Source organism: Stegastes partitus, unplaced genomic scaffold (assembly GCF_000690725.1).
Source record: "Stegastes partitus isolate 25-593 unplaced genomic scaffold, Stegastes_partitus-1.0.2 Scaffold0, whole genome shotgun sequence".
In the NCBI taxonomy this organism is placed as follows: domain Eukaryota; kingdom Metazoa; phylum Chordata; class Actinopteri; family Pomacentridae; genus Stegastes; species Stegastes partitus.
The window spans coordinates 2,896,816-2,907,544 of NW_007577731.1; the positions used below are offsets into that span (position 1 = coordinate 2,896,816).

At 40.4% G+C, this 10,729-nt stretch overlaps 1 protein-coding gene across 1 annotated transcript in view; it reads left to right on the forward strand.

Annotated features, from left to right (window-relative positions):
* The first annotated feature begins 3,469 nt into the window (after positions 1 to 3,469).
* The window catches only part of fggy (FGGY carbohydrate kinase domain containing), a 19,477-nt gene continuing 12,217 nt past the window's right edge, over positions 3,470 to 10,729 (forward strand). The window contains exons 1-7 of the mRNA XM_008293243.1: positions 3,470 to 3,514; positions 3,822 to 4,010; positions 6,779 to 6,890; positions 7,366 to 7,517; positions 7,716 to 7,804; positions 9,577 to 9,692; positions 9,773 to 9,901. Coding sequence (XP_008291465.1) covers positions 3,825 to 4,010; positions 6,779 to 6,890; positions 7,366 to 7,517; positions 7,716 to 7,804; positions 9,577 to 9,692; positions 9,773 to 9,901 — 784 coding nt within the window. The 5' untranslated portion in view covers positions 3,470 to 3,514; positions 3,822 to 3,824. The remainder of the gene's footprint in view (positions 3,515 to 3,821; positions 4,011 to 6,778; positions 6,891 to 7,365; positions 7,518 to 7,715; positions 7,805 to 9,576; positions 9,693 to 9,772; positions 9,902 to 10,729) is intronic.

Consider the following 10,729-nt stretch of genomic DNA (forward strand, 5'->3'; position numbering starts at 1 on the left):
AAACATAAAAACATCTATAGTTATTTAAATACGATGCAAATGGCTAAAGGAAAAACCTTTTGAGCCCTATAGGGAGGAGACCTGGTGGCTCTGTTGTGCTGTTTTTCTGTCATAGTTTGTCCTCTTGGAGGGAAGAATCTCTGCAAATCAATACAAATTGCTCTGAATGACCCCCTTTATGTTTCATGGAACATTTCTATGCCGATGAGAGTGGTCTCTTCCAGGATAAAGGTGCTACCATCAGTAGAGCACTGAATGGTTGGATGAAAGTCATGTAAATCCTATGTTATGGTCTTTACAGTCACCAGATCTGATTAAACATCTGTAAGAGGTCATCAGAACAACAAATGAGGGAATATCTCGTGGAAGAATGGTGTTCAATCCCTCCTGTAGACATTAGAGAGTCAATGCCAAGGAGCAACGACGCTGTCCTGGGGGCGTGTGGTGGCTCAATACCTTACCAAAATACTTCATGTTGGTTTTTCCTTTAATTTGTCACCCATCTGTAGTTTGTTGTATGGACGCTGATGCACCTTTATGAACTGTCAAACTGATATTACTCCTTTTCCCTTTTAGCGTTCTCATATAGTACGATACAACTGATTAACTGTTGACCTACAAATTATTTTATTAAGACCATTTTTCTTGTTCTTTAATGAACATTTTTGTCCCATCTTGACTGGCATAAGTGTTTGGCATGACATGAAAATGAACTGTAACATGCACCTTTTTTAAGTAGTCCTTTTTATTAGTTACACATAGTGTTATAGTAACCTATACTGTGCACTTTTATTCACAAGCTGCACCATCATTTATCATTTGCGTCTCTTTTTTAAATGCATACTGGGAATTTTTGCACAGGATGCATTAACACGGTTATCATTGCCTTCAGTGTTATCAAAGTACAAGTATCATAACCTAGATTTTATCTTTAGTACGTCTACTCCATTCATGAGTCATTTCGCCATTTTCAGCTTGCATAAGCGCTCGATTTCCACGATAATCCTCCTGCTCAGGACATATATGGGTGTATGTTAATTCATACAAACGTTCTGTGCTCACTTAAGGTAAATGTGAAGCTGCACTATACTGACTGAAGCCTCTGTGCAGCTGCAGTCCAGTCTGTCTGGCTCCTCCATTGTATTATTCAACATGTTCTCCTCAAGCCAACTATAAATAAGTTAACAGCCCCAGACAGCCCGGGATAACCAGAGCTGCCTGAGGTCAACACTCTCGAGATGACATGTTGTCTTCACAACACGGCCGCCGTGCAACACCCATTTGGAAGTATTTGACACCCTGAAGTAGAAAGCCAGCGCTGGAATGCTTTACAAACTTCTGTAATACCACAGTGATGGCAAGCAAGGCCCTTTCTTTCTTTCTTTCTTTTTCTTTTTTTCCTCCTTGACAATAACTTTCGGAGGCCCTCTCTGTCTGTACACCTGTGTAAAGACCCACCGAGGAGTATTTTCCTATCAAACTACCACCGTGCCCCGGCTGCGCTTCCTGTTTCTCTGTCAGCTTTTCCCCTGTGCTGACCCGACGGGGTCGCCTTTAGATAACATTGCTTTCCTCTTCCCTGCCTGGGCCAGCTGTTTCCACTGCATGCAGGTTTCTAATCAGGAGCTGGTCCTGCCTGCCTCCCAACAGGCCCTGCTTTTGTTGTACAGAGGTGGGACAGTGCAGGGTCCATGGAAACACCCCTCCACCCCTTCATGAGAGCAAAACACGGGGAAAAGGCTCTATGTGCATGTGTTGACGTATCAACGGGGAAAAGTTATGAATCCCTTCAGGACACACACATACTGAGGCACTGAGAGCAGTGAGAGAGACAGATGAGATTTCAAACACTGTCCACGCAGTGTTTGTTGAAGACCATCTGTTTCTTCCTGTCCTGCTGCTTGATTTTTCTCTGTTCCCCGTCTCTGCTGATCATTCCTGGTCCAAACACGCTGATCACAGTCAGCGCCGCTTCCTTTGGACAGCTGTTTATCTCCTCTAAGTAAAGAAAACAATATAAAGACAAGGTGGGCCTGAGTAGAAAGTTTTCCAAATCAGTTCTTAACATGTTTTTAATGGCAGGTCAGCCGGTCTGCTCTTTCCAACAGAGACTAGTTTTGCAAATTAATTAAATGCAGATTTGCTTGTGAATATGCAGCCTAAATGATAAATTCAAGTGAACTGACGAGGGCCCTTCATTAGTAATAATGAGTACTAATTAGAAATTCATCATGCAGAAAAACATGCTGGTCAGACCACACATGCTCTAAAAAATAGTGTTTGACTGGAAATTTCTTTAACAATTTACTGTTATTTTGAAGATTTTCCCTGTTTTGTTAAATACGGATAATACCTAGTAAAATCACAGAAAAAAAACCAAAGCATTAACATACAAGTTAACGCTAAAAAATAGGCTAGAACTATAAAACAATGTCCACATCAATAATTCTGTATTCTTTTACAAATGGCAACCTGTTCCAAAATTACAGTTTTATTGTATGTAACTCATGCTGTAAAAATAAAATAAAATAAAATAAAATAAAATAAAACAAAACTCATATGTGTAAAACAAAATAAAAAAATACCATAAATAAATAAATTTAAAAAAAAAGTGAAAATCTAGCATCAAGTGGACCAAAAATATGTCAAAAAAAAATTGTTTAATACTATATGGTTAAAAAAGTGGGGGAAAAAAGTGAAAACACTGAAAATAATGGCAGATGTTTGTGAAATAATTAAGACATGTTTTAGCTGATTTACCTACAGCAACACACATTGCCATTTTATAGACACTTATTGTAAAAGAATCATTAATATTTGTAAAAATACAGATTTTTGATGTGAACATAATTTGCAGTTTAGGCCTGTTTTTTTTTTTTTTATTGTGCATGTTTTTTTTTTTTTTTAAATACATGAATTGATGCCTTTTCCCCAGTGATTTCGCTGCTTATCTGTTGTTTAGCCAAAAAAAAAGTTACAATTTCTAAAATAACAGTGAACTGTTTGAAGAACAACAGTTTAAAAAAAATCTTTTAAAGAAATTTTTTAATTTCTTCCAGATTTACTTTTTTATTTTTTACTTTTTGTTTATTTTATTTTATGTTTTATTTATTTATGTATTCCACTTTTTTTTTAAAAAACAATTTTTAATGGTTTTTTTTATGACTTTTGTTGTTGTTGTTGTTGTTGTTGTTTTTTTTACAGTGCATGTCATCCTAGTTATTTGGTCAAAATGCTTGATTAAAAAAAATAAAATAAAAAATCCAGTTACTGTAGTTATAACCAGTGTATTTAGATTATTTTATTCCCCATATTTCTTCTACTCTACATGCTACAAGGATTTCGAAAAGACAACAGAATAGAAAACGATAATTCCACAGATTCCTGCTGCTCAAACACTACCTTACATCGGCCTTGGCAGAAAAAAAAAAAAAAAAAAAAGCGACTGGATCCTTTTTGGCCGCTTCTGCGTTCCGTCCCAACCACCGTCTCCAACTCTCTCAAAGTACCGCTGGTGAGAAACTTACAAACCTAAATGTTTTCTGCCCCTGAAATAAGTATTTGATAACTGGGTGAGTTCGGAGATGTTGTTCTAGTTAATGCATTGATGCTGTTTTGTTTGATAGCGTCTATTTCAAATGTTATTTAGCGCAAATCAGTGGCGCAACGGTGCCCGGCGGTGCGCTGCTATCTTCTGCAGATACATGCTTGCTGAACCGAGGCTGATCTTTTCTGATATTACGAGCTTGTGTTGCACCTGTTTAACCTGCTGACTGTCGACAGCCTGGTTAGTAATCAACCCGCGGCTCCTCTCCGTGCAGCTCATGGCAGCAGAGCGCTTCTACGTCGGGGTGGATGTGGGCACCGCCAGCGTCCGAGCCGCGCTGGTCACCAGGGACGGCCGGCTCAGGAGCACCGCGGAGGAGCCCATCAGCATCTGGGAGCCCCAGGCCGACCACTATGTCCAGTCCTCCGCCGAGATCTGGGACAAATGCTGCACGGTGGTCAAGGTAGGATGGCCTCAGGGTGCCTTGGTCAGCTCCCATAAGTGGGTTAATCATTATTTCAAACATCAGACTGTTCTAGATGACTGTTCATGACTTACAACCGAGGAGAGAATCATTCAACACTGTGCCACCTTATGATATTGCAGTAGGGTATTTACTCCTACCCAAGATTGAAAATAAACACTTTATATTCTCTATAATGAAACTACAGGCCCCAAAGTAGGACCTGAGAACCACAGAAGTCAGTCATTAGTGATATTATTTTTAATACCTCGATGTCCAACTTTATTTTTGATGACAGAATCAATCCTCCGTGGCACAGAAGACACTGAACTTACACACATTACTGAATAGTTTATGAAGCTGATGTTTGCTGGAGAGGCCTGCACCGTCTCCTCGCAGCTAGAAGACCTCCGGTTAGGACGCCTGAGATCTTTCTGTGTGGAGTCTCCATGTTCTCCCCGTGCAGCGTGGGTTCTCTCCGGGTTCTCCGGCCCCCTGTGACCCTAGTGAGGATTTAGCGGTGTATAGATAATGGATGGGTGGATGGTTGTTTGTTGGAAAGATTGTGTTTCTCTACCTATCTCTTTAAAAAAACAAAGTTGTCCTGTGGGATTCAGGTCAGATGACACACTGGACCAGGTCATAGTTCTTTATTCTTACTTGAATATTCCTCTTCTGCCAAGCTTCTGCAGATTGGGAGTCAACTTGTCAGCCAGTATTTTGGTTCATCCACAGGCATTTATTCAAAATCAAATCGAGTTTGTTGTCATGTTGCTGTACATACACAGCAGTACAAACAAGATGAGAGAGTGTTTCTTCAGGATCCAATAACTAAAAGCAATTAAATAAAGAAGTTTTTTCGTATCTGGATCAGCAGTTCAGCGTTCTGAGCTCACTCATTTACGGGGTCTTCTATAAATGTTGTCTCCCTGTTTGTGCTCATGACGCCCTGTTGCACATTTCTGTTATCTCTTATATATTCTTGTAAATTTTACTTTTTCTATATTATATTTTCCATGTTTTTGTTTTGTTTTTGTCTTATTTTACTTTGCTTAACCTTCATTTTATCCCCTAATGTTCTGTGCTGTCTTTTTGCTTGTTTACCTCTTTGTTGAGTATTGCTGCTGTAACAACAGACTTTCCCTCTGGGGTTAATAAAGTCAGTCTAAGTTTCATGACACTCCCACCTCCGTGCTTCACTGTCAGGATCATGCCTTCATTGCTGCGGCCCTGGCCAGAGTCGTGCCGAACACGCCGGACCCCATCTGAGCCAAACAAATCTGTTTTGATCTCATCTGACCAAAGTGTTTATCAGGTTCCTTTACATGCTTGTTTGCAAATTTCAAGTTGCAGTTTTGTTCCAAAGAGCAAGCATTCCTTGGATGTTGTCCACAGAATCTGACATTATGACCTTTGCACTCACCAAACCGTCACAGAGATTTCCATTGATAACCTTTATGTCAAGTCTCAACCACTCGCCTGGTTTTCAGAGCTTCACTAAGCAGGTGGCACACTGTCCATGGTGTTATTTCAGCAGGACGACCACTGCAGCTCTGATTAGTGGTATTGTAGCTCATTCCACGCCTCCTGATTCCTGCTGTAACTGTGTTTCGACTGATTTAGATTTTTTTTGTCCGGCACTTCTTTTCCGTGTTGAGCCATGATGCCAACAAGGAGACAGACGCAGCACACAGGTCCAAAGTTCTGGTGTCCACAGGTCGTTTTATGACCAAGTTCAATTAGACTGAATGAAGTCAGAGGTGTACTCGGTGTGATAATTATTTTAGTTTTTACTCGTGTGTGTTAGTGATCACAGCGTTAAGCTTCTATGTTTATTTAACATAGTCTCAAGTATTAGTTAGAAATTTCAACTGTTGACTCGTTGTTTTTTAGTATTTTCATTATGGCTTTTATCTAATTATTGAATTAGTTGACCACTTAATTTCTGATTACTACTATCATAACAGTTTTTCATTCATTTTAGCTCATTATTTTAATTTTTTATTTATTATGTTTAGCTGGTATTTTAACTTTTCTTAAATCTTTATTCATTATTTTTAATCAGGATTTCATCTGTTTTCCTTCACTTTTAGCTAATATGCTATTTGGCATGTGTTGTAGCTGGATATCTATTTAGTTAACATTTGAACAAATCTCCATTACTTTTAACCATCCACCCATTCATTCTCTATACACCGCTTAATCCTCACTGGGGTCGTGGGGGGCTGGAGTCTATCCCAGCTGACTCAGGGTGAAGGCAGGTTCACCTGGACAGGTAACCAGTCTATCACAGGGCTACACTTAGAGACAGACAACCAAGCACACTCACATTCACACTTACAGACAATTTAGAATCGCCAATTAACCTCAACATGTTTCTGGACTGTGGGAGGAAGCCGGAGAACCCGGAGAGAACCCACGCTGCACGGGGAGAACATGGAGACTGCACGCAGAAAGATCCGGTGACCTTCTTGCTGTGAGGCAACGGTACTAACCACCGAGCCACCTTGCAGCCCGACTTCTAACTAGTTATTTCAAATATGCATTATTTGCAGGTAAAGATTGATTCACTACTTTTGGCCAACCCTTAGCTACTTCTCCATGCACCACCTGACTTCCTGGCTGGGAATCACAGGGCTCATGTAAAACACCCTGTATGTTGAACTGATGGATTCATGCAGTCACTCCACAGACATTGCTTACAATGTGTGAGCACTGAATAGTGTGATTTTTTTTTTTTTTTAGACTGTACTGTGTATTTGTTGCAGAAAGTTACTGACGGTGTGAAGAGGAGCCAGGTCCGGGGGATCGGCTTTGATGCCACCTGCTCTCTCGTGGTTTTGGACCAAAGCTTCCAGCCTGTGCCAGTCAGCCAGGATGGTGGGTGATTAACTCCGATGCATTCTCAGCCTTCTGTGGCTCTGACCTGAATACTATGAACGTATTATGTAGGTACACTTAAGTACACATTGGGGGTAGAATTCATTATGACTTCTGGGGTGTTTTTTTTTTTTTTTTCTTTAACATATTGGTTAGAAATCCTCCAGTTGTTGAGATTTATTTGGACAAACTGCTCCTGTGTAGTGTAATGTAATACTTTATTGATCCTTTAAGGTGCATTCCCCTCCTCCACAGTGAGGTCAAAGGTCAGGGCAGCTGCAGAGCAGAGGCCTGGAGCTGGTAGTGATTCATGTTTTTTCTAATTACACAAGAAGGACTCAAACACCAGGGCCCAGATACGGAAATATTTTCTGCCCAGATGACATGACGACAGTGTTTTGTATCATCACCTGATAGACTAATTAAAACATCTCTTGCTACCAGATCTTCTAACTTCCTCTCCTGTCTTTCCCAGGTGACGCCCAAAGGAACGTGGTGATGTGGATGGACCATCGCGCTGCAGAACAGGCCGCTCGCATAACAAACACCGGCCACCGGGTCCTGAGCCGGGTGGGAGGGGTCATGTCACCAGAGATGCAACCCCCAAAGCTGCTGTGGCTCAAAGAGGTGAGAGGTGAGCGAGGTCGCCACCCCACGATCCGATCTTTTTATCGTCGCTGTTTGTTCCCGGCTGGTCAGTGTGTACTCGGTGCTGTTTATTTGTTTTTCAATCTGCCTTTTTTCTCGGGTGGTAGCTGATGGGTTAAGTGCTTGTGTATGTGCAGCTCATTGATCAGGTGTTTATTTCCACACGTTTCTCTCCAGAATCTGAAGGAACGCTGTTGGAACAAAGCCGCTCACTTTTTTGATCTGCCAGATTTCTTGTCTTGGAAGGCAACGGGCTCTTTGACGAGGTAAGCCGTGTTGGGACCGTGGTGGTTAATTTAAATCCTTATCTGTGAGTCAGGTCTTGTACATGTGTAATATGAAGATGTTGTGTGCATCACTGACGGTTACCTGCAAAATCTTGCTGATGTTAATACACCATTGCCCATGAAGTTGGAATAAGTTTTGTTTTGAGACACATTCCTCTTTTTATTTCTATTCAAACACATCAGTAATAACTCTTGATCAGGTTTAGTGATTACATACTGAGTCCCAGCTACCAGGTGAAACCAATTCTGACTTCAGGATCTGACTGAACAGTGGGACGTCCTGTCCATTGACACCATCAACCAGCTTGTGGACAGTTTGCCACGATGTCTTAACACATTGATCTGTGTCAGGGGTGGCCAGACTCAATATTAGTGACATTTGAAAGAGTAAGATTGGACATTCTTATGCATGAAGTCCCCTCGAATATGTGTTTCTTGCTGAATTGACCAAGGTTGAAAAGTTGGAACAAAACCCTTAGTCCTATTGTTCAATAGCCTTAACTTAACTTAACTTAACTTAACTTAACTTAACTAAAGATTTAGGTTAACTTAATTTAACTTTGTTGTCCCCTGAGGGAAATTTGCCCTGCAGGCAGGCAAGATGCACAAAAACACAAAATCACAGTCGATCACATGGGGACACCACACTGAAATGGACAGCACGCAACAGCAGAGAAAACAAATGCAAAAACAACTGTCATCCTCCAAAATTTGAATTCAGTACAGCAATGGCTTGTTGTTGGATCGAGCCTTTGGCAGTCTACGTCTCCTGCCAGAGGGTAGGAGCTCAAACCCAGCATAGAGGGGATGATCAGGGCACTGAGTGATATCCCGAGCCCTAGAGTGTACCCTCCTATAAAAGATTGTAGGCAGATCAGGCAGTGTAACACCAATGATATTACTGGAAACTTTAACAATGCGTCCTAACCTTTTTTTTTTTTGCTAAACCAGGAGATGATGGCAAAGGTCAGGACAGATGCAACCATGGAGTGATAAAACATTGACATTAGTTTGCTGAACACGGAGGAAGTGCAGTTGCTGCTGTGATTTTTTTGTAAACGATGTCTGTGTTTTCATTAAAAGACAACCACTCCAAGGTAGTTGAAGGTTTTGACACGCTCCACAGTCTCCACCTTAATTACAGCTAAAAGTGGTGGGTTTGAATTCCTTCTAAAATTTGTGCACTTGTCCTTAGTTTTTGTCACATTTAGGTTTAAAATCGTCCACCACTGGTCCAGGAGATGTGTCCTCCCCCTGTTTAAGATAGGTAGATAGATAGAACTTTATTGATCCCTTTGGTAGAACCTCAGGGAAATTGTTGAAAATTGTTAAGCTTGAATACACAAGTTAATTGTGGTTTAATTTTTACTGTGATATGTGTTATTTGTATATTGTGATATCAATAAAGTTTTGAGAAGATATACACTTTATCTATTAAGAATAAATGTGAGAAGAGGTAAAAAAATAAAATAAAAAAAAAATGATTCCAGCTTTCTGGGCAGCTGTGTACATTCCTCCTGCTATTGTGCTGTCATGGAGAAATATTGCCCTTAAATCTAATAGCTGTTTAAAATAAAGAACGTCCTTCTGTAGCAGTGTGATTCTAGATAACGTGCCCTTTATCGTGGACAAAGTGTTTTTGATACTGTGACCTTGACAACGAACTAGTCCGTGCTGCTCAAAAGATACTCAAAAGCGTGTTTGTTTTCATGAAATATCACGTCCCGGTCCTATTCTCCCATGTTCTGCAGGTCTTTATGTACTCTGGTGTGTAAGTGGACGTACTGCCCTCCAGAAGGATGGGATGCCAGCTTTTGGACGGGCATTGGACTGGAGGACCTTCTGGAAAATCACTTTTCCAAAATAGGTCAGAGAATCAAAAAACTTATTTTCACAAATCATCTTTTAATATATATATTTTTGAACTGTGGCCTTTCCGTCATCCAGGCTGTGTGTCGTGTTCTCCTGGAAGCCCGCTGGGAGACGGACTCACCCCGGAGGCAGCAGCAGATTTGGGTTTGGACCCGGGAACTGCAGTTGGTGCTTCTCTCATCGACGCTCATGCTGGAGGTTTAGGTATTACACAGTCACTGGGAGACAAAAGTCTTCTCTCGTCATCATCGAGCTGCCTTCACTTGTTAAATAACATCTGAAATCAATGAATCTATTACTGGTCAGCTGTTAAATTCATTTGCAGCTACTTAAATAATCAGTTAATTGGTTTGAGTCCTTTTTGAAGGTCAAAATTCTCTAATTCCAGCTTCTTAAATTTGAATATTTTCTGGTTTCTTTACTCCTCTATGACAGTAAACTGAATGTCTTTCTGTTATGTACAAAGCAGCAGACTTCAGGAAGTCATCTTGGGTTTTGGGAAATATTTATTTACATTTTTCCCCATATTCTGACTTTTTATAGACCAGACAACTAATCAGTTAATTGAAATAATATTCAGCAGATGAATAGTCAATGAAAATAATGTTGGCCGTACTTTTCCAGAGCTTCTGGACGGTCAGAATACGAAAGTGAGGGAGAATAAATACGCCTGTGAACATTTCTGACCGAGCAGATGGCTCGATCCATCAGTCTGTCCATTATAGTGGAATATTTTTTGATACACAGGTGTAAATTTTGAAATGATGGTTCATTTCGTTTATCAAAGAGAACAAGATAAATTTCAAACCAAAATGATTTCCACATATTGTCTATTGTGCAACAGTGTCAATGCTGTCAGTGCTCTTTAGAATATCATATTTAGAAGAATAAAGTTTAAATTTTAAAAGCTCTCATGTGCAGGTGTCACGTTAGAGATAAGCAGCTGCATTCAGAGTGACAAAATAAATATTTCAACCTACACAATTAACAATTGTCTACCAGCAATTGTGTCCCACGTCTGTTGCAGTAACT